This window comes from Paramacrobiotus metropolitanus, unplaced genomic scaffold (genome assembly GCF_019649055.1).
Source record: "Paramacrobiotus metropolitanus isolate TYO unplaced genomic scaffold, Prichtersi_v1.0 Parri_scaffold0000004, whole genome shotgun sequence".
Classification (NCBI taxonomy): Eukaryota; Metazoa; Tardigrada; class Eutardigrada; order Parachela; family Macrobiotidae; genus Paramacrobiotus; species Paramacrobiotus metropolitanus.
Genome location: NW_026570224.1, coordinates 1,112,536 through 1,135,201, shown reverse-complemented (window position 1 = coordinate 1,135,201; position 22,666 = coordinate 1,112,536). Strand labels below are relative to the sequence as shown.

General features: G+C 41.7%; 4 protein-coding genes and 1 long non-coding RNA gene across 11 annotated transcripts; 2 read left to right on the top strand and 3 right to left on the bottom strand.

Annotated features, from left to right (window-relative positions):
• The first annotated feature begins 964 nt into the window (after positions 1 to 964).
• Positions 965 to 4,573, top strand: LOC129599136 (uncharacterized). Of its 4 annotated transcripts, none has more exons than XR_008691884.1 (12): positions 965 to 1,261; positions 1,478 to 1,724; positions 2,098 to 2,139; positions 2,317 to 2,363; positions 2,569 to 2,630; positions 2,801 to 2,870; positions 3,067 to 3,114; positions 3,300 to 3,364; positions 3,546 to 3,600; positions 3,878 to 3,904; positions 4,100 to 4,146; positions 4,344 to 4,571. It is a non-coding gene; the product is annotated as an uncharacterized LOC129599136 (long non-coding RNA). The 4 variants fall into 4 exon arrangements; XR_008691883.1 differs by having other exon boundaries at positions 1,478 to 1,555; positions 4,344 to 4,570; XR_008691886.1 differs by having other exon boundaries at positions 1,478 to 2,139; positions 2,569 to 2,626; positions 4,344 to 4,573.
• LOC129599125 (N-acetyl-D-glucosamine kinase-like) lies at positions 4,530 to 7,146 on the bottom strand. Its single transcript, XM_055497269.1, is given in 6 exon segments — positions 4,530 to 4,945; positions 4,947 to 5,131; positions 5,435 to 5,902; positions 6,457 to 6,618; positions 6,621 to 6,881; positions 6,982 to 7,146. Coding segments are annotated over 5 exon segments (1,107 nt in total). The 5' UTR covers positions 6,850 to 6,881; positions 6,982 to 7,146; the 3' UTR covers positions 4,530 to 4,882.
• A 1,499-nt stretch (positions 7,147 to 8,645) lies between these two features.
• LOC129600708 (uncharacterized) lies at positions 8,646 to 12,172 on the bottom strand. Of its 4 annotated transcripts, none has more exons than XM_055499275.1 (3): positions 11,743 to 12,172; positions 11,447 to 11,595; positions 8,646 to 10,112 (listed from the first exon to the last, which is right to left on the bottom strand). In XM_055499275.1, exon 3 carries the CDS (start codon positions 9,970 to 9,972, stop codon positions 8,947 to 8,949), a length of 1,026 nt encoding a protein of 341 aa, XP_055355250.1. In that variant the 5' UTR covers positions 9,973 to 10,112; positions 11,447 to 11,595; positions 11,743 to 12,172; the 3' UTR covers positions 8,646 to 8,946. The 4 variants fall into 4 exon arrangements, with proteins under 4 accessions (XP_055355250.1, XP_055355263.1, XP_055355256.1 ...); XM_055499288.1 differs by lacking the exons at positions 11,447 to 11,595; positions 11,743 to 12,172 and adding exons at positions 10,778 to 10,839; positions 11,276 to 11,420; XM_055499281.1 differs by lacking the exons at positions 11,447 to 11,595; positions 11,743 to 12,172 and adding an exon at positions 11,276 to 11,424.
• A 1,196-nt stretch (positions 12,173 to 13,368) lies between these two features.
• On the top strand, positions 13,369 to 18,799 carry LOC129600690 (bile salt-activated lipase-like). The gene is made up of 12 exons (XM_055499252.1): positions 13,369 to 14,289; positions 15,104 to 15,380; positions 15,444 to 15,657; positions 16,116 to 16,205; positions 16,481 to 16,666; positions 16,744 to 16,949; positions 17,088 to 17,235; positions 17,401 to 17,461; positions 17,676 to 17,805; positions 18,005 to 18,158; positions 18,259 to 18,394; positions 18,498 to 18,799. The coding sequence occupies exons 1-12, from the start codon at positions 13,973 to 13,975 to the stop codon at positions 18,631 to 18,633; spliced, it is 2,055 nt and encodes a 684-aa protein (XP_055355227.1). The 5' UTR covers positions 13,369 to 13,972; the 3' UTR covers positions 18,634 to 18,799.
• Positions 18,664 to 21,378, bottom strand: LOC129600700 (polycomb protein esc-like). The gene is made up of 5 exons (XM_055499263.1): positions 21,147 to 21,378; positions 20,813 to 20,949; positions 19,946 to 20,635; positions 19,241 to 19,680; positions 18,664 to 19,143 (listed from the first exon to the last, which is right to left on the bottom strand). The coding sequence occupies exons 2-5, from the start codon at positions 20,901 to 20,903 to the stop codon at positions 18,916 to 18,918; spliced, it is 1,449 nt and encodes a 482-aa protein (XP_055355238.1). The 5' UTR covers positions 20,904 to 20,949; positions 21,147 to 21,378; the 3' UTR covers positions 18,664 to 18,915.
• Positions 21,379 to 22,666: the final 1,288 nt, after the last annotated feature.

The following is a 22,666-nucleotide window of genomic DNA, read 5'->3' as shown; positions in this document are numbered from 1 at the left end:
GCTAGCAGTGACTGGCCCGGCTCACCATTACGAACGCATATGCAAGTTAGCGCACCTGCGATGAAATCAATGGAGAGCACAGAATCGGGCTACGCATCTTTTGTTCTACTGCTAGCCATAAAACAGCACTGGTCAGCGGAATCAAAGCAAACACCGAAAGACAATAGATTTTGATCACACTCAAGTGTGGTAAGAAGCGGGCAATGGCTGTCTGGATAGTCACTATGGTTTGATATGTGTGGTGGGCTGAAACAGTCAACATGCCCATGAGTGATATAAACTTGCATGAACTTTCGAAGGCTACCGTTCAAATTGCACCAGATAAAGTTTGAAAACTAACTCCTAATTCAGGCGATCTAACATAATTTTTAAACTTGATGCATTGGGTGTGGAAATGCCTTAGAAGTATAATTGCGAGAGCGATTTTGAAAAAAAATGTTTTAACTCAAGTTATTTACGAAAATCGAAACCCTAAATGTGTTTTTTTAAGTTTGTGAAGTTTACAAAATTTTTTTCAAAAAAAGCCCTCGCAAGGTGCAGGAGGACTACGTTTACGATTTTCTGGGTGGTCTATCTAAAATTCTGTATGGTTGCCTGAAGACTAGTTAATTTTTTAGCGTGATTTATTCAGTTCACATTTTAAACTGTGTGTTTAAAGCCAATCTTTCCGGTTTTAAGTTGTGAATTTTTCTCAATTTAAACTGGATATAACAAAGTATCAAAAAAGAAAATACGATTTCAAGAAACTTAAAAAACCGACCTTCTTCATCTGACTCTTGAATAAAGCCAAACTAGCCATGGCCTTAATAGGTACATAATAGGGTGTGACTGTGAACATATGGTGTAGCGTACGTGTAGCGCCGCCTCTCGTGGAGCAGATCCAATCAAGTGTTTCGGTAGCTGGATATCATGCTACAGCACAGTACGGTATCTGGTTTCAGGCAGTCGTACGGCCCAACTGGGCCATACCGTAGCCTTCCAAATCGCGACCGCACATTTTTTCTTCGAGAACCAAAATTTCTGTTTATCATCACTTTATGAGTAATTAGCCATTTTCATTCGTTTCTGTTGGTTCTGATTTTTTGAAGTAGTATTGATCATCACACGAATTTCTTACAAAGTTCAATCGCGATTATGGTTTTGAGACTTTTTTTAAAGCGAGAATTTCTGCTTACACAGCCGGGAAAATTTGCTGTTTGAACGTCTCGGAGAACCGGTCCCTGTGTGAAATAGGAAACCATGAATTTCATATTCGGTGCCGGTAAGTGTTGGAGTACGGAAGTTGAATCGTCTACGAGAAGAACACAGTTCCTAATAACACGTTTGGGCCGCTAATATGATGAACTTAGGCTAGAGTTTGTGAATCCTTCAAGGGTTGTGACCATAATATTAAGTCTGAAGCGGTTACGGAATCAATTTAATTAGATTTGTTTCCAGTTAGCTTCGATCTCTTTGTGATTTAATTTTGTTCCATTAGCGCTAATGGGGAACCTGAACGAAATCAGCAACCGGCAACCCGCGGCGTCGGCAGCAGTGTAGCAGGTCTCCATAAACGGTATGGACCGTATGGTGTTATTTGTAATTTGCTAATTGGAACTGTTGAGTTGAACTTACTTGTGACAGGTGTGTAATTTTTGTTCGCAATGTTACGCCAGATTTTTTATCGTTAATGTTTCTGCGGTTTGTTAATCGTGATTAGCCGTGGACAAATTCAAGAGATTTCAGTAAGTAGCTCTTCACTGTGTTTAGAGACCCACGGTCTGGTTCTTCGATACCGGTGTTGTTTGACTATGGTCCAACTGATTGCGCAACCTGCGGCAACTCAGTGCTTTAATGGGCTGTTATTTATTTTAATGGAACTTCCTTGAGCGTTTAATGAAAATTGTCTCTGCATAAGGCGCAATTGATGACTCAAACTAGAGTCGCTGACAGAATTCTGAAGTACAAAATACATACTGAGCGCCGGGAATTTTTATATATTTTTGGAATTCGCCAGTTCTGTTTTGTTCATTTTTCGTATTGTCTCTGAGCACAACATACGTAGGGAATAGGGATGTGGATGCGTTATTCCGGTGGTGATGTTATGCCTGTTTTTAGGTTACAAAATTAGGAGCACGAGTGATGGCTGTTTGAGAACAGGTGAGTCACACTTTTACCGTAGTAATCCATTCGCCGTTTAGCGTTAAGGATGAAATCTTTCTGACACCTCTTATGAGTCGCTGTGATTATTTGAATTTGGTAACATGTCTGAGATCGAGTATGGCGCTAAAAGCGTTGTGTTAGCTCTTAAAGCGTTCTGACCTTGCGATTTTTTAGCATCCTCATAGAATCCCTCTTGTTGGTTTGCGTGATGAAAGGATAAGGTAAGAATTTCGGAATAGACAAACAGAGAAAATGCCCTCTTTTCTTGGTATGGTTTTCCTTTTTGGAGATACCATATATGCTAATTATGGAGGAAGATTGTTGGCGGGTGATTTCATGCCTTCGGTGCTGGAACCGACCCTTGTCATTGTTACCAGTCCCATCCTCTAGAAATCGCACAATTTTTTAGTAACCGTTGTTTTATAGAAACTGGTAATGGAGGATATTGCCCTTGTGTACTTTGTCAAGGAAGCCGCGTTTGATAGTAGGTTGGTCTAACATCTTTTTGGGTGGTCATTGCCGTGTTGCTTGGATGAATTCTTAGTCTCGTTGACCTGAAATGCTGTGTAGAAGCGCACGTCTGATATTCTCAACGAAGTTTGCGAAATATTTTCGACTTTCATTGATGGGTAATTAGATTTTTCGTTGTTTTTTTCAGGTGTCGATACAAGCATGACAGGCGTCTCGGCCGGATCGGAAACCAATTAAGTGAAGATTAAAACTGGAAAGTAAGAATTCATCAAATTTTCTCTAGATATTTTGACATTCGTGTCTGGGATGAGTATCCTGCAAATTTGACACACTTTCGGGTGTCATGGAAATTTCACTTTCGTTCTTCTGATATTGGTACAATGACTTGACGCATTGATTCTCTCTTCGGATTTGGTGTGCTGGGATTAATGAATGCTGTATTGATTATTGCAGGTTTGCCGGAGTACTGGTTTGTCACAAGTCTCACAACGGATGCATTAGGTAGGCTTCTGGCTTCGCCACATCATGCCAACTTTTATCCATGATGACAGATAACTTCTGAGCCTTTTGATGTTAAACGCATTGAAATCGAGCTTTTTAACCCTGATTGTCCGTTATAATGTTATATTAGTGGGCATTTATCACTTGGTAGACTCTACATTATTGAAAATTCTCTTGTTGTGCAGACCTGATGAATGGTACTTGCTGTTGTTTGAATCATCATGGTGCTTGGCCGACTATTCATATACAGGTGAGACTTGAGAGCCACACTTCCTGAAATAATTTCTTCGATTCTAATATGATGAAGCAATATGAGTTGACACCTCTTGCATGAATCGCATTGATTACAGTACTATTTTTACCTGAAAACTGTTTTTGAATCTCCTATGTGGCATAGAATAAACGGTCGTGTTGATGTCGCTTCTTTTTAGGAACTTCTGTGGGCTGCCGTACCAGATTCAGTTTATTGTATTGGTCGTCAAAAAGGTAGGCAGTTATATTATATGCATGCTGACTTAAAGTGATTGCTCTGGGATGTGATGGTTACTCGTACCATTAAAAGCCTGTGATTAGCAGTTCAGGAGCATATCGGCGATAACGCTGGTGTGATGACTTGAATTGAGCACTGCTACCCACACTCTATGAGGCACTAATTAACAACCAGTTTTGTTAATCCGTAATGTGTAAAACTTGAAGAAATCGAAAAAAGCGCAACAGACGACACCCTACATAGGTGCAGGACATAACGTGTTCTGTGTTGCAGATCGCTAACGTGGAAGGATTAGATAAGGTGAATACTTAATTTTTCGCTTCTTTTAATGTGGAATTATGTGTGCTTCTTTAGTGATGATACAACTCATGCGCGTCAACTTAGAGAACAATGCTGATTTTTGTTATTCAGATCTGATAATTATCTCGCGCACTATGATTGTGCATTTCGAAAACTGTTGCGCTGCGAAGTTAACTGTTGACTTTCATTTTGCAGTTTCTAGCCAGAAGGTTCTTTTACATCTCACACAGGATTCGCGAATAGTAAGTGTTTAATGAATGTGATATGTTTCTGTTTTTGTAAGTTTTTTCGCCTTTCGCCACCTGTCTATTCATAATGTATTGAATAGGACGAGGCCAGTTGAAAGGCAAGAGCGAACGAGAGCGTGTTAGGAAGCAGTTTAGACCTTATGGTTTAGTTCTGTGCCGAAAAATTCCCGCTACATGTTTGTTTTTTATAGGTTGCGCTGCTGCAGTGGACTGCTTGCCGCTATAGTTTTTGGCTAACTCTGCCTGGAGCTGAATTTTTGTATTCGATGCGCATTTGAAACTCTTTCTGTGAGGAAGTTGTCAGATGTCCTTTTTAGATGTTACCTTTGTCCAGAAGTATTTTGTTCAAGAGTCGAGGAGATAGCAAAATGGAAGAATAAATTTACAGCTCTGTAAATTTTGTTAAGCTCTGTAAAATTTGTTACGCTTGGCAATACCGGTATCATGAACACTTTACCATGATTAGCCACAATTATCCCTCCATTAGAACGAACGTGCCTAACCTAACAAGCGACCGGTTAGGATAAAAGAATAAAAACACAAAATTATTACAACGTGCATGCGTTGAAATTGCAGCTGTTGCATGCTTAGAACAAAGTAACACAAAATTCAGGCTAAAGCTGCTCCGAGCACTAGCAGTATACTAAAAGCGCTTATTTCTAGCAGTAAAGGAAAAACATAGATTTCTCAGTAAACACGAAAATCGAAGCCGGGCAGGAAGGACACCGTACTAAGTATCGTCCAACACAGATTCCTCAGTGTGCTTGCGTTCGCGGATCCAGCGCATCTTTTTTGCTCTCCTCCAAGGAGCAAGTAGCGCCATCGAACTCGTAAAACAATTCAGTGGGGCGAAGATGATCGATGGGCAATCGCACCCCGTACTTCAAACCAGCTAAGTAAGCCGCGCCATATGCTGATGAGCCACTGAGGCGCATTAGACGAAGAGCCGGAATACAGTGATCGAGCCCTTCCAAAAAGCCTAAAAGAAACAACCCAATCACCTTTCAAACAACATCATTATTTTTAGTAGCTTTTTTTGTTTTCATTTCAAAATCGTTTTGTAATTATCCAAAAACTACTAACGCCACAAAAAATTACAACCACTTCTGGGTACCTCTTCATCGAACTGGTTTGCAAGATTGTCGTAAAAACTTTCTGGTATTATTGCTTAAAAGCACACACTAAAATTATCATAGTCAATAATATGCAGTGACAAAGTTCCACAGCAGTCGTGCTTCAAACTAGCATTACTAATAATATTATTGTCATGCGATTTATTTACCATCATGCAGATGTTGCCAGCTTTTCCAGACAGATCCCACACAAACCACCGGGACTCCGCCGTTTTTCTGCAGCAACTCATGGGAAATGTGCGGCGTAATAGCTTTAATGTGTTGTGCCAGACGTTTTCCGGCATCCTGATACAAAAATTTACACAGGGGGTCGTTCTCGGTTGCTCCGTCGGCAATGGCCGCTGCCATATTGGCAATAGCAGACTTCTGGAAAGGTGCGTAGAAATACGGCAGAATTTCGGAGCGCTGCTTCACGTTGAAAAATTTGAAAACATGCTTTCGCAGTTTATCCGCGTTGAAATCACTTAAACGGTAATTATCGTCATGGTCAAAGAGAATCTTCACGGCGCGCAAGGCTATCCAGTACGCCGAGCCTTCGTCGCCCAGTAAATGACCCCATCCACCACATTTGACAGTGCTTCCATCCGGATTGCGCAAAACGCAATTCGAGCCGGTGCCTGTTCATAAGCTACATCTTTGAAATCCATACTTTGGATGTGAAATAATATGCTGAAACAACGGTTTGCCGCATCGGAAACAAAACATTTCTAACAGAACGAAAACTCTTAAGTTAGCTGTAGTGCAATAATTCATTGCTGATTAATATTAATGAATAAGGCAATAATAAGAATTAAAATATTATATAAGGAAGTCATTATCAAACAAATGAGTTCCACTTCCATCTTTGATTGATAATTTGACAAGCGGTATATGCGGTTTACTTTACGCTATCTATGCTTATGCAGCACGCAGATAACGTGAGCAATTATTTGCACAAAAATGTTCTAGAAATGACTTCAAGGCAAAAACTGCTGATTCATACAGCGCATACGAGTTTGTCTAGAAGGCGCGTTTGCGCCACCAAAAATTGAAAATTCACTCAATTAGTTAAAGCGCACTGGAGCAAATGACAAATAAGCATAATAAACCGAAAAACTCAAAGGAAAACGCAAAGCAGTGACAAAAATTACGACAGCAAAACCAAAACTTCAAACTGCAATTCATTAATTACCTGAAATTAAAACGATCCCGGACAGATCAGGAAGAGCCGTGGCCAGCGACCCAATGGTGTCCGCCTCAATGACATATTGCTCTGCCAGATGATATTCCTTGTCCAGGGCATCCACGAGTTTCTTGTTCTCCGTGTCATCGTCCGCACCCGACAGGCACAATCAATTCCCGCGATCTTCTCTCCGTCCGGCAGGCCTGCCTGCTTGCGCAGATCGACAACCATGGCCCAGATATTTGCACAAGTGGCTGGAATGCCGATGTTCCACATGTTGGTGGTGTCGCCCTTGCTGGTGGCCAGCACTTCAGCCTTGCTGCTCAGCAGGACGGCGTTCGAGGAGGTACCGCCGCCTTCCACGCCGACAAAGTACTTCTCAGATCCTTCCGTCGGTGGCATGTTGAGTGGGCTTGCTGCTTGCAGTGATTTAACTACAAAGTGCGATTCTTAATGTGCTTGAACGTGAGGAGAAGAACCATACCGGAGTTGCTTCCCAACTGACAGCCGTTTGGCCCGTTTCTTCAAGCGTACCTTTTTTCCTGTAGAATTCGTAGCTAAAACAAGTAGGACAGCGAAGTACCACCACGCCCGTGGAATCGTTCTCGACGACTACGCTAGGCCGCAACAATTCAAGAAATTTTCTTTTCTGGCTAAAACCGGTTCCACAGTTGTTATGAACATAGCTACGATCATACGAGCAAGTACAGTCTGTACTGAAGTCTGTACTGATCTACCATCTCGTGCCTGGATCGATCAGTCTGCGGCTGGATCAGCTGTGCACTCACAACGTCACAAGTCACACCTACCGTATTGGGAAATATAGTATAGTGCAATGTACTGCACTCGTACTCTTTCGTTTTATGTTATTTATGTACTTATTTGAATAAATTAAAAATTTTGTATAATAATTAATACTCTGTGCGGTTGGATTCAGATTATCTTTCACAGGTGTAGGTGGTATACTGTACAGTCTGCACTTGTACAGTTGTACGAGTGCAAACTGTACAATAATAACATTTTGTACTGCAGTTAGACAAAGCAGTATTTCGGTTTTATTGACTAAGGATCTCTGATTAACTTTTGCATTTCAAATGTTAAGACCCTGTACACAAAAAAACTGCAGCACTAGAATAGTTATACAATACCTGAATTCGAAATTAATTAACAATAAGTAACACAGCCTTTTGTGTCTTCTGATCGTGAGTTTCCGGTGCATCTGGAGTCGGTATTCGGCTCTCTGGAGTCTGGAGGACAAGATTTCAAAAGGTCAGAGTCGCGATCCACTAAAATTCTGGATTCGATTCATCTGCCACAGACTTATTTCCAAAAAAAGCCTGAAGTGACCAGAACCCATTTCCCATCTCCTAACCTTAAGTAGACGTTTGTTCTTTGCATGAATAACTTTCGTTGCCTTCTTATCGTTTTCTCGTTACTTTATTACGGTACGTAGTACATACTGTAGTAACTGTACCACGATTTTGTTAGTCTGGGAGAGTCACATATATATGCTTCCCCGCCTTTCCGCCTTGAATACAAGTACTTAACTCATTCAAATCAGATTACTCTTATAAATAAAATTATTTTACTTATACAAAAATTACGGCTCTCGTAAGCACGTATAGTCGTATAGGGCCCAGGCTAATTCACCTAATTCACATATGTGGACATCTTGCATAAAGCTGTGCTCCCTACCATCGATGCCGGTGCAGTTGTACATAGGTACTTACTGTATAATTTTATATTTTGTTATGACTGTACAATAATCTACGTAGGTACAGTACGTTGTACGTATATTATAATTATATGTTTTAATTTCAGCATTGTACCATATACCGTACTGTTACTCAGACTTTGGATTGGATGTTCAATAGGCTGTCATTTTAAAGACGAAGACAATCATAACGCAAGTCTTGTCCGAAGTAATGCGTAATAATTAATCTACGGTAGCCCGTAGCTTCTACTGTAACATGTCAACTCATAATTAAATCAACTTTATTCCCATGATTAATTTGCATTCTTAGATTTATATCATGTTTTGTCTTTGTTCATTCAAGGTTTTTTGCTTTTCTACAAACAGAGCACCACAGCGTTCAGGAAAGATTTTTTGAAATGTTTCCGCTGGCGACATTTCTGCTAATCGCGAGCCGTAGCATGCTTTGCAGTTTGTTATTCGCCCATTTGATTTTCATGCACATGGAAAATTGCAAACCTCGCAATTTAATAAGATATCGACGGTACACACGGAGATAAAAGATATCACATTAATAAACCAAAACAGCCTTTTCACTACTTCCTTCTATAGTCTAATTCCATTTATAGCTTTGCCCACATACTTCGTCAATCTGTTAATGTTTTTCAAAAAGATGTAAGCACAGATTTACACAGTTCAGCCAAAGAGTAAACGATTAACGAGGTGCAGCCATGGAATGCCAGATCCGATCCGATTTTCTCTTCATAGTCTATACGCAGCACGTGTATCTCCCACACCAGCTAATTTTATTTGCCGTTCTTATATAAATCAATTTGATGGTAGCCGTTACTGTGGACAGCATGGGCAGGGCGATAAGCTGCCGTCGGATTATTAATTGTATTGCGTCCCGGATACAGCAAGCCCTGCATTTCCGGCGCTGTAGCCGGTGATAATTCCGGCGTCGAAGAGTGCGGTGTTTTGATTAGCAGGACAGCGCAGATAACCAACAGCCCAGTGAGAATCGCTTCCGTTGCGCTGGTGCCCAGCGCGCACAGATGTCGCAGCACATCAGACCACACTGACTGATCGCTCATCACACTCTTACTCCAGTCAATCCCTAACCGCTCGGTTAGAAATCCCATCGACAGGAACATCACATACACCAGCGCGACAACGGCCGCTAATAATCCCACCAGTGCCGCGGTTAGGATACGCCGCGGCGCGATGGCAGTTGCCTTGGCATTACGCCCCATCGATAAAGTTTTCGGTAGCATAAAAATGTAGGCAAATCCCATGATGCAGAGCAATGTCATAAAGTACATGTCGCAGGCCACTTGTAAGGCTTTCCCGACCAATTGGTCCACGTTAACGTGCCATAAAATAGTGGGAACCGCGGCAATCGCGTAGTTAACCAGAATGCACGCTATGCACGCCAACTTGCTGGCGATATTGGCTTTGACCAGCTCCGATTCGGCACTGCGTACCACGGCAATAAAGGCCAACCCGAATATGGAGCAAATCGATACCGTCCGGATACTGTCGGTCCACGCCAGGATCTGACGGATTTCAGTTGCAAACGCTTGCCCGATGAGCAGAGCACGGATGGCGGAGAAGAAGAATGTGAGGAGCAGTAGACCGGATATCAAACCACCCATATGATTGTGGGCTCGATAGTGAAGTAAATAAATCAAATAGCCCAGGGAAAGCAGAGCATTTAGCCCAAATACACCGCCGACCACGTAGGGATGGTAAGTGCTAACGGCCGTTACAGCCGGGGATGCTTCAGTGGGCGGCGTGAATGGCGCTGGGCCCATTGTGCTGCTGTTATCCATGTTCTGTTTTTTGCTCTTTTATTGGACAACGGACGCGGTGTGCAAATACGCGGAAAAACGATGGGTCTTTTAGCAAGGGGATTGACAAATCACAGTCACGATGGCTTTGTAGTCTGTGGCTGGATCAGCGGCATATTTGTCTGTAAGGAAAAGGAAGGAAAAATCAGATTGTGGGATCATACGACAAAATCAACATGCCAAAAGATGAATCTTCCACATTTACGCATTTATCCTTCCTGCACACTCACAAAAAAAGCCATACAATAATACCGCTTCGTGACAGGATGAAAAATAATATCTCATCTCTCACGCAATTTGATTTCTCTGGATACTTGCTATTAAAATTTAGTGGAGTTACTACTACCAACTACCAACAATTCTGCTACTACCAACAATTCTCCTACTACTACTTCCAGTACTACCAACAATTCTAATGCACTGTAAGTCTAATGCAGCTGTTGTTGTTAACAACGAGTAATTTCCACGGTACATTTGGCCTTCTGCTGTCTGATACTACTAATTACATATGCAAAGTAATTTAGATTTTTATTCTTTTCATTCTTTGCAATTACTTTAAGTAAGTCAAGTTTCCACTACAATTACGTAATTATTTACAAAATGAATTTTATATGTTTAAAATAGCGTTTAACAACTCTAGATGCCGGTATCAGTCAACCTCACTGTCAATTATTGCATAAAAAGCTTTGGCATGCTCATATCAAACGTGCAGTGAGACCTTGGAAAATAGTAAATGTTTACTGTACTTGTGAACTTACGTACGTGAACTCAGTTAAAATTGTCTTACAATTTCTTAACAACCGCAGGAGTGTTGGGGCAAAACTTGGGAAGATATGTTGACAAGAAACCCTACGAGTACAGAATTTTAAAATCGGGATTCAGGTTAACGCCGCATAATTGCAAAAGTGGCGCATGCGCAGACATCAGTCTATACGAGTATCAATGTGTATATTAAATTAAATGAATATGTATTATGCCCCAAAAGTCAAATGCAAGTGGTATTCTGCATATTGTGGCTAGGCTTATGCGACACAAAATATGGCGGACAGCGCCACGAAAGATTAAAAGCGGGAATTGTGTCTACTTATAAAGCTGTTAAAATCTACACAAAGTACACAAAGGTGTCCAATCAAAAGTTACCCTACTCGCAAACCAACTTCAGTGAATCTACTATGGGTCTCTACATAACGCTCAATAAAAATTTTGTTGGGTATAATCGCTTGCATAAACTTTTAAAACTCTATCGCTGCGTCATCGATGAAGCAGCATACCGGTATATACGCACCCAATGCACCAACAAGATGCCGATGAAATGGTCCATATTCAATTTGTATAATAAATCGTGAAATTTAAACGATGCAAAACACTAGTAAAGTCCTCATTATGCATAACTGAGTGCAGTGCAAGGTACTGAAAGTATAGATATGCAGCTAAAAGTTTTCAAGTGGGTGTTTACCTGAAAATCGCTTCTTATCCACTGATTGTTCATTCATCGAGTATGCCGGCGCAGCAAGTGATCCAGTCATTCCAGTGTAAAATCTGTGCGATTAATAAACGGCGCGGTGCTGGCAGAGGCAAAATAATCGAGCTCGTTTCCGGTCGAACCTTGATTTACGCAAGCAGCAGAACTATTACTATTTGGGTCAACGGTATATTTATATTGCACAAGGATTTGTGCTGGTTGCTTATCTAATTGCAAGTTCAGGGCATTTCACACAGACTGGGATAGAAGAACTCTCACTGTATACCCACAATGATAGATAAATTTAGTAGAAAAGTAGACGAATATCAGCTTTGCTCGCCGTCAGTAAGGAAATGCAGCCGAAATCGCCACACTAACTCGCACGGCATTACTAATTAATAATGTAATAAGTATCGTTCGCTTCCTTCGCATCCGGCAAATTTTGAACAAAAGCTAACAATTTGCGGTAACACTTGGATGCAGTTTCACGAAGGATAAACGCGTTTATACATAGAGAGAAAATCCTATCTCAAATTCCCACTTATGCACAAGCTCCGGTCGGTGAAAGAGTAGTATTAATATTTGCACTATGTAGGTCGCTCGGCGAAAATGGGCTTGTGAACGCGCTGGACGATAAATGGCTATTTTATCGTCTCACATATCCTACCCTAGCGCATGCAAGTCTGTGTGCAAGTCAGCTTTACAAAATTGATGGTATGCTACGGCCATCCCCATGCATACATACGTAGTGTACTTCGTATTTATTAGTCACGATTTCACATCTGCTCTAATGGCACCGCTTGGACTATATGACGAATTTTATAATAAAACAGATAAAGGGATAGCTCATCGTTTGTAACTGGCTAACATAAGGTCGAGGAAACCACCCCCTTCCTATCTAACCCGACAGCGGAGTGTCGGCGCTACTGTGTGCGGTACTATTTGTACATTTGCACCATAATATGAGATCGGCCATTGCCGGTCGGTGTATTTGCTTGCAGTGTTCATAAAACATCCGCCTCATCTGTTATGGATATGCTTTCTCTTAACAATTATGAATTTATTCATTCAGTGCATTAGTCAATGGCGGCAGTAGTGACTCATCCCCTTCAAGAATACGCTAGAATGTTCCCATACATGTTTTACACAGAAATGTTACAAGACATTACTTCGATTAGTTTTCGGTTAGCTTCTAAAATTTAAAATTTTGCAGTTATATCAAACAGGATGCTTAATGTTTTTCACACTGAAAGCTCCAGTATTGGTGCTTTTGATAATGCTAGCTGGAGACGTTAGCGGTCGTGACCTTATCACCATTTATGAAGTGTGGGTCAGAAATGAGAACGGAGTGGCCGCCACAGTCCAGCTGCATCCTAAACTGATCACGAAATGCAAACCAATAGTGCTGAGAAATGATCCTGATGTTGATTTGGTCCTGCTGTCGCAAATGATATCCTCTCCAAATGCAATTATCCCTTCATTTATCACATACTGGCAGCGAAACTGCGGATTACAACTGCCAAGACGATTACAATTTCGTTTTACACAATATGCAATTTATATTTGTACGCTGCCGTTACAACTTTTGATTGACCATCACAAAAACACAGTGCTTGCTGTTAGACTGCAGAGTGCAGACATTTACGCATCAGTTGTTAAACCTCAGGCAAAATGCAGTGCACGTGTACATAACGTATTGAACTACGCTACAGAATATAACGACAAAAACTATTTCAAACAGGCATGGCAAACTATTTCTACACGGTGGCCATTCATTAAGAATTTAAAGCTTTTGCGTGGCTGTTGTTTGTTGTGCTGTACTCAAGGCAAGAAAGTTGTTTGGTACGCGCTGTTACCGTACGACTCACACTTCGGATGTGGCGCCAAAATCATTTTACTGCATTTGCAGTCAGAGACCAGAAGTCCATAACTGCACAGTCAATCGTAAAAAATGCCGTTGTATAAGTTAATAAAATTCTTCGAAGTTGGCTTTGTTGCTTTAATTATACGCAGTACTTTTCTAACGATAGAAATCTATTGTAAGAATGTGTCGAGCACGAATGCATTCCGGTTTTTACCCATGACCGGTCTGTGTTGCACGTTTCGGTTATTTGCTTATTGTTAGATGTTTACCGTGTTTCCTAATGCACTGTCAATTATTCAATTAAGAACAATGCCGTAATACTTTTCTCACACGATAATCGTCACGATACTAGTACCTCAAACCGGTGTGTCATTCACGGCCATCGCAATAATTGCAGCGTTATGGAAAATATCTCATTAGCACGTGGGCAAACAAAGTAGTAATTCGCGTTTTTTTCTCGTTGCGGTTCGATCAGGTAGCACGTACCTAGTTTAAACGCATTGAGCCGCCATCGGCAAATCCCTTCCCGTAAAATTGTATAGTCAGTAACCAAACCCTGCACCCTATCCTGATTTTTAAATTTGGGAAAACGAAACAGTTTCATTCTAATTTGTGTACAAAATCGGGTTCCGTTGCGATTTATCGAATAACCAACCATGCCGCGAATGTATAAATGTTTGTTGACAGTGTTGTGGATATCGCATTCATGTACAGAACTTGCAAAATGCGATACGACTACTGAAAGTTCTGATATCGCCTCTACTTCTCCCCGCGTTAACCTAACCGCCAACGTGGAAGGCATTGGGCAGATCGTTTCCAATTTGGGCTGGCTATTCGGCATTACAACCACGGCAGCCACAACAACACCAACAACAACACCAGAGCCGACGACCACACCGACAACCACCACTACAACGGAAGCGACCACCACGACAACAACTACCACGACCACAACGACTACGACAACTGAAAGGTGAACTAAACTACTTATACGTATCATGGCGGTGTCGCGGTCGTATGGTGTTGCATTTTCTATGCTAGATAGCTATGCTTATATTACGTATTTAAATAATTATTATTTGTTTACTTTCGATGTGAAAAGTCTAACGGTAGGCTGGTCAGTTTCCTAATACCTTCTAGAGCTCTATTTGTAGTTATTTTACTGATGAGCAAGCTGTAAGGTATTTAATACGTAATCACGGGTAGTTTTAATTAATTGGTAGCCCTACTTCTATAATAAATTGCTCATGATCAGCTTCTTGGTTATTCGTATAAATAGTTATACCTAAGAACATACGTATATAAACCGCGCGGTCAACTTTTATATTAGTATTGTTAAAACGGATTGTTAATCAGCTTCGAGAATGAACATTAAACGCGGTTTGTGTCACTTTTATAAACATTTTGTTGCAGCGGGCCCTTTTTCTCATAATATAAGTTTCGCGCGTTTTAATACCCGTCGCCAAAACCCATACATTTGCGGTGCACACAGTGACACAGTTATATCAGTACTGTATAACTTGTAAAAACGAATACAGTACAAAACGAAAAATTTTTATTTCGTCTGAAATCGTTTGTTTAGAATAGAGAAAAACTAAAACGTCGATCTCGAAGAAGCTGGCAAACTGTACAGTGTACATGATGGCTTCTACATACATTAATGGGATCAGCTGATTCAGCACGCGCTCTAAAATAAAATGGGCAGGTTTTCGTTGTACTGTGTAACTATACTGTGTAATATGTAAATATTACATTTAAATTATTAAATCCTCGGCTCTTCGTAACAGCACCACCACTCCCACCACAACAACAACCACTATCCCTATCACAACTCCCACAACAACCACGGAGGCTACTACTACCACCACCACTACCACCACCACAACTGAAAGCTCTACCGAGGCACCCGTTACACCACGCACGCCAAATCTCTGCCCGGGACAAAGCGGTGCGGTCGAAATTGCCGGCACCACCATAGCAGCAACAACAACGTGGATCTGGAAGGGCGATCTGAAGTCGTTCGCCTATTATGGTCTGAAATATGGAACAGCCAGTAGATTTAAAGTACGAAAGTTTCCTTTCGAGAGAAAACTTACGACGAAAATTGTAACTGCATTCGGTCATCAGGCGCCTCTCCCGAATTATAATTTTTCCTACTATGGCCAACCGGATGTGCCGCTGACCGGATTTCAGTGCATTCAGCCGGGCGTGAAACCAAATCTAATATCCGAGGATTGTTTATACCTGGATGTCTACATTCCACCCGGTCCCTTGACGGACGAAAAAGGGGCATGCCAGAAATTTCCGGTTATGGTTTTCCTTCATGGAGGGGCATTCAAAAGTAAGGATACCGGGAAAAGCCAGTAAGAATTTACTTAGAACTTAATGTGCCAAATCATTGTCGTTTTCTTTCCCACGCATTCATTTGTTGTGAACCTCAGAACCTTCGTAGACATTAGACACGGCTAACGGTAATCGGTAAGCAGCCCTAGTAGGTGCACCGTTGTGATTACTTTAGTTAGCTCGTGCTTAAACCATGTTATGCAATATGCAGACGTGGTTGTTGTAAACACGTTTTTACTTGCACCGAGCGCGAAGCGCGATGTGCTGCAATTAACTGATCGTCAAGAGCATAAATTTGTCTGACACCACGAAGAGCGTCATGGCTCACTTTCCAATTTCACAAACCCAGTACCACTACTCAGTGGTATTGGCGCTCGCGCTCGTGAAATAATGTGGTTAACAACCACCGCTAGTTAAATCTGAGTGGATAAAACTGACTCTCGAAACTGTTTTTAGGTGGTAGCAAAGATATGTATCCCAGCGCAAATTTGTCCAACATCCTGCAGTCTGTGATCGTCATTCCGAATTACAGATTGGGACCATTCGGTAAATTAAGTTCGTTTGAACGGTGCAGTTTTCGCACAAGCGGCACAGCTATGCCAGTAATTTATGACTGCTTACCAGGTGGCTTGGTATTACCAGCAGTCAGTCTGAAAATTAATACAGTAACTCGTATGGATAATTCAAGTCTTTTTGGTAGTGCAACTGCAAAGTGTTTACGAAGTTACCCAATTTTTGCACACTGTATTTGTGATTATGAATTCTCATGCTGCTTATAAATACATATGCAATTTATGTAAAAATAATTTTTAAGCTAACAGGTTTCTTCAGCACTGGCGATGACGCCATTTCCGGCAACTGGGGCCTTTATGACGCCAAGCTGGCACTGGCGTGGACGGCCGGGCAAATTAGCAATTTTGGAGGTGATCCAAATTCTATCACACTTATAGGCCATAACAGCGGTGCTGCGTTGGCTTCTTATCTGATGCTGGATCCGGATAATGGCGGTGGGTTGCCCTAATTGACTAGCAAAAAAGGTGCAATTTATTTCTTTATTATGACTACCTAAAACAATATTTTACAGCCAGTTTGGTCCACGGAGTTCTTCAAATGAGCGGCTCAGCGCTGGCGCCTTGGGCGTTTGCGAAAACTCCGTTAAACTCGGCCATTGATTTAGCGAAAATTTTGGCATGTCCAGTGGATTCAACGGATGCGATCCTGCAGTGCATGCTACAGTTTGATGCCAATACCGTAATGCAAGCCGCGTCAAACCTCACCAGTTTAGGAAAGGTGATAATCTAAACAGCAGTTACTGCTGCTAATTAACTTTAGGAAAGGATATATATGTGAACTCTTTCACAAAATTTCATCGGAGTACATAAATGTTTATAATTTCTCGGCAAATAATAAAAATAATTTTCTTTGCAGTATTTCATACCCTTTCTTCCTGCTGTTGACGGGATTTTGATAAAAGACGAACCGGCTAAAGTGTTAAGCACTAGGACATGGCAGCTACCTGGAGGTTACACCAATGGATTCCTGGCTAGAGATGCCGGTATCTTACTTCAACCCGAACGTAAGTGCTGATTGTGCGGTGTGTGCGCTTTCAAAATCATCACCACGCACAGGTATATCGAGCTTTGTCATTGAATGTACGGGATTCTTTTTTGGAAAAATCGAGCATTTCATCAAAGTTTTTTCAGATTAGTTTTGAAACATTTAACTGTCTTCAAATCCTTAGTGTTTTGGAATCAGCAGAGCGCTAATGCTTTGAACGTGGTCGATTGGTTCCCAAAGGTCAGGTATGTCGACAAAAGCTTAAGGTGATGCATGGTGTATCACTGTATCAGTCCAACTGTGCAGAGACACAATCAAATCGTATTTTCTGAATAATGATTAAATGCATGAATTAGCTATCCTAATGATGAATTATTACTTGCAACTTACGTCATTTAGGAAACGGTAGTTTTGCATATTAAGTAATCATTATTTAAAAAATGTAATTTTTTTCCACAGATATCCGGATTCCATTCATTCTCTCTTACGCTGCAAATCTCCTCCAACTGAAATTGTGAAGTCGATTTACAACTTTTATGGATTGGGAGAAAGCCAGTCGTCGGGAGAAACTCGAAGAAAACTTATCGAGGTTTGGGTTTCGCTTCATCCAGCAGAACAATTAAATTTTGAGAGACTAACAACTATTTATCAACAGAGAGAAGTACGGATCGTGACATAATACACATATTATTAACGTTATACGATTCTTTGTAACAAAAACATATCGTCATAAGGAACCTAGTGTTTCGTTTTATTCGTTTTCCGTACTCATGAGCGCTATCATGCAGATAGCTACGGATCTATTCTTCGCTATACCAGCCGTTAGGGAGGTGACCTTATATTCCAAATACAACCTGGCATCAAACGGAAGCATCCTGTACAACATTTCATACAGCAAGTTTGGAAGCAAAACATTACCAACTGCTCCTGAGAGAGCACTCGGTATACCTATACACATCTAGCAAAAATTGCCTCTTCATTCTGCAATTAGCAGCATTACCATCAGGCATCCGCTAAGTGTTAATATTTTGTTTTCTAACAGGAGCGTTCCATACGCTGGACTTAGTCTTCCTATTTGGTCAAGCACTGGCCACAGACTTAATCGCCACTTCGTCGCAGTCGTATTCGGAAATATCGCTTCAAATGCGCAACTTGGTTCGCAACGCCATACAGTTCGGGTACTGCAATCCTGAGGCTTTGCCAAAACTGCTCTGCCAATTTTCAAAACTCGTTTGCAATGACAATAGGGTTATAATTAACACAACCGGTATTTCATTCCAGATATTCTGCTAACCCATCGTATTCCTATTCCCCCGACACAGGCACGTACCTGTCACTAGAAGGTCCTGAAGGATGGGTATTAAGGTCTAAAAACTACACAAAAGTTTTGCGTTTCTGGGATGCGCTTGGTTGCTAGAACAGTAGCTTGAATAAACCAAGAAGGGTGTCAATTTTGTAAGTCTTAATAAGACAAGGCATTGAGTTCTTAAATTAAGTAGCTAAACTATCGCATTTGTACAATGAAGAATAACACACCGTATCTATACAACGCTTGTATAACAGAGTAACAGACGAAAAACTAATAAATCCGGGCACGGATTACAAATAAATACAATACATACCGAACCAAGGTATAACGGCAACGTTGAGCAGTAAATGCATGAAAGTAGAAATCAAATCAGACTTTACACCATTCCATTTAGTAGTCTTCCATATCGTCCTCGGATCCCGATTCAGTAACGCCGTGCCGTGCACTGTTGTTGGATTTACTTGCAGGGATGCCGTTGAGACCGAACATGTGTATCATTCCCTCGTCAGTGCCCGCCGCCAGAAACAGGCCGTCTTTCGAGAATGCCACACATCGCACCACAGCTTTATTAGGGGAACTAGGTCTGTTCTTTTTCGTTTTGATGATCTGCTTATGCTGCTGCAAGAATAATATCATATTATTCCCGCAACCCTTTGAAGAAGATGAAAAAGGGGAAAATGCTAAACTACACTACATCCTACACTGCACCACCTACCTTTCGCTGGTGCGCCAGTGCAAAGAGATCAAATATCTTGATACAACCCAGATCGTCACCGATCGCCAGCCTGTAGAAAGGGTGTCGAAGGTAGTCGAATTTCACAAACCAGAATTTACTATTTGGAATGTTCAACGTGTAGCAGATCTGCCAATCCGAACCAATGCCGGATGTTTTACTGGAATGGGACAAACTCGGTGTCCATATCTTAATGCGCTCATCACTGGCTTTGGACATAAGAAAGTAGGTTTTGGAACTCTGATGAATCCACCGAACACAGTCAATCTGGCGGTCATGAACATCTTTTACGGAGAATACAGGCGTGTCGATTAGGGCTGGGTGAATATCAGCTTTAACAGCATGCACCCGAATAACCTCCAACAACGTCGAATTATCCGGCCCAAAAAGGTTCCATATTTTTATGGAATTATCGTACGCTCCTGAAACGAAAAACAAAAAATTGTTGGATACAGAAAAATCGTTCTTTTTTTGGAAAATTTTAAGAAATTCAAACGCAAAAATTCACTAATGCAAATATAGTCTGAAAAAGATTGAAAGAGAGACACGGATGTTAAAGAAACAAGAGCCAAAAATGTATGCCCGAGAATACGGATAAAAATTAAACGGATATATTTGAAAAATTCCAACTACTGTGCTGACTGTAACTCTGTAAGTATAATACAAAGCGGAATAAAAACCGCGTACCAGAAACAAAATAACGCCCGTTAATGTGCATATCCAATGTAATGATTTCCGCGGTGTGTCCCTGAGCGCCTTTGAAGATAGCCAAACAGGTCAAATAGCCAATGCTCCAAAGCCGAATGGTATGGTCTTTGGACGCCGACAGCAGATAGCGCGGATGTTCTTCACAGTAGCACAACTCGTTCACCGCCCCCGCATGTCCGTACAGCGCTCCGGAGCGCGCTGGCGCCGCACAGTAGTCAATAACCCGAATCACCCCGCTTCGTCCCGCCACCGCCACCGCCGACCACGTGCTGAAGGAGCGCGGATCCTTGATCCAGTGGACGGTGTAGAGATCCTCGTTGCAGTCGGTGGAGGGTTTGTCCTTCTTGTCCTTCTTCGTCTCGGCCGCGGAGACGCGACTGGGAACGATACTGACTTCCACGTGCTCGAAAGCCTTCCCGTCGGCCGACACCCGCACCAGAATGACAAACTCGGCGGTGACGAGGGCGACGAGGTATTTGTAGGAGCCTACCAGATCGGCCGGTGGCTGCGGATTGAACTGCAGCGCGTAGATGGTGTGGCCGACGCGAGGGGCTTTGCTGTCGGGTTTCTTGGAAGACGTGGCGACGCAGTTGTCACTCTCGTTGGCTTTGGCCCACGGATCGTGGATGCCGACGTACGTGAAGTTGAGGGGATCTCGGTGAATGTCCTCTACAACGAAAATACACGTTTACGCAATCTGACACCCCCCAAAAGCGTGCAACTGCCAAACTGGAGCAACAACTGCAGTTCTGGCATACAATAACATACACCACAACGAAAAAGGCATTTTAATATTTTTACCTGACTAGCTACTGAGCGCACCATTGTAGATTGTGTATTTCTTACCTGGAGTGGCAATGCCGTTGGAGTGCGGGACAGCGACGATGTTCGGTTTCCCATTGGAACTAGTGCCAGCTCTTAAGCTCCTGTTTGGCATCGCGGATTCCTGTAGTAGTGAAATAGTTCTCCTTCCACGCTCTCACCTTTAATACCAATAACATAGTGCTAAATTAACTTTGGTAAGCACCGTAAGCAGTCTTCTAAGTATAAAAGCGTGCTGCGCATACGTAGGTAGTTCTCTATAAAGTGCAGCTATGTTTCACTGGTTTTACGCATTAAATTTTATCGGCCCGCAATGTCCTTATTCGAACCACATAAATTAGGAAAATGACAGACTTACTGAATTCGGCAGATCCGCCAGAGCTTGCTTGGATTGCGGAATTAATTTAAGTACCAACGGTTCCGATAGAGGTGCTCAACAAACGAAGACTAAAGTCCAAGCGCTTTCCATGATTCCGCAAACAGGGAACACCGCAACAAATAAATTTAACTAATGTCGTACAAAGTTTCACTTGTCAAGAACCGTCAACGATGAACAATAAAGCCAACAAAAGAAAGCTGAACTTGATTTGCTGAACAGTTATAAAAAATAAAAATTTATTATTAGTACGTACTAGTCAAGCAAGCGAGCGAAGCGAGCTTGCGTTATTATAGATGAGATTTGAGTTTTCTGTGACACGGAGACCTCGAACCCGGGTTCCTGGGTTCGCCGCTGACTTTTTGCTGCTAACCTGCACAACTCGACACGCTGAGTCGAATGGCATCGAAGAACCCAAGAACCCGGGTTCGAGGTCGCTGGGTCCCCGAGGTCGCCACCGGGATTTTGCACTTTTCTGGTACAGTTTAATGTGGCGAGTCTAACCGAAGTACCCGGGGTCGAGGTCGCTGGGTCCCCGAGGTCGCCACCGGGATTTTGCACTTTTCTGGTACAGTTTAATGTGGCGAGTCTAACCGAAGTACCCGGGGTCGAGGTCTCGGGTTCCACGAGGTCGCCACCGGGATTTTGCACTTTTCTGGTACAGTTTAATGTGGCAAGTCTAACCCAGTCCCCGGGTTCGAGGTCTCGGGTTCCCCGAGGTCGCCACCGGGATTTTGCACTTTTCTGGTACAGTTTAATGTGGCGAGTCCAACCGAAGTATCCGGGTTGGTTTGTAAATGACTTTTGATGTACGAAAAGGATAATCTAGGATTTTATTATGCTGCTTTTGCAGAAGTTGTATGTAGCTTATGCATGCAATTATCTTAAAATATTACTCAAAGTATTTTTAGAATTTCTTTAAAATAAATTTCTAAATATTACTAAGATGTTTCTAAAATGGTTCAATATTTTTAAAAACTGCTAAATTTATCTAAATATTTCAACCTTTTCTGCAAAAGATTTCCAGTAGTTCCTTATATATTTCTAAATATTTCTGGAAATGTTTTTAAATACTAAAAAATATTTTCAAATATTTTTAAAAATACTACATATCTAAAAAAGTTAAATAAATTTAAATAATTTGTTAATCTTAAAACAAATTCAGTGTTTCTAACCAGGGTCCCGTCACCGGATGTTAATTCAAAAATTTTGATCTTTTGAAAGACAGATGAATGTTAGACTAAACGAAAAAATGTATCATTTGCTGTGGTCAATTGTCGTGGCCAAAACACAATTTTACAACAAATTCTACGCTATGCTTTGGTTTATATATATATGGACAATGCACCGCATCATACGTTGTGACGTTTAACTGAACAACTTGTACGGGGCCAGTTTAAGTACTCTTAACAAATCATGAAAGGGGCAGCGCTAACCCTCTGGACTGAAAAAGAAGTGTTAACTGTACCTTCTCCTAAAAGGCTGAACAATGACTACAGTGC

Bases quoted from the DNA above. Each gene is read 5' to 3' on its own strand.
- LOC129600700 (XM_055499263.1), bottom strand. From the start codon at position 20,903: ATGCCAAACAGGAGCTTAAGAGCTGGCACTAGTTCCAATGGGAAACCG. The intron at 20,636-20,812 runs GTAAGAAATACA...TTTTCGTTGTAG, and splicing joins CAACGGCATTGCCACTCCAG to AGGACATTCACCGAGATCCC. The intron at 19,681-19,945 runs GTACGCGGTTTT...TTTTCGTTTCAG, and splicing joins CGGGCGTTATTTTGTTTCTG to GAGCGTACGATAATTCCATA.
- LOC129600690 (XM_055499252.1), top strand. From the start codon at position 13,973: ATGCCGCGAATGTATAAATGTTTGTTGACAGTGTTGTGGATATCGCAT. The intron at 15,658-16,115 runs GTAAGGATACCG...AACTGTTTTTAG, and splicing joins TCATGGAGGGGCATTCAAAA to GTGGTAGCAAAGATATGTAT. The intron at 16,206-16,480 runs GTAAATTAAGTT...TTAAGCTAACAG, and splicing joins TTACAGATTGGGACCATTCG to GTTTCTTCAGCACTGGCGAT.
- LOC129600708 (XM_055499275.1), bottom strand. From the start codon at position 9,972: ATGGATAACAGCAGCACAATGGGCCCAGCGCCATTCACGCCGCCCACT.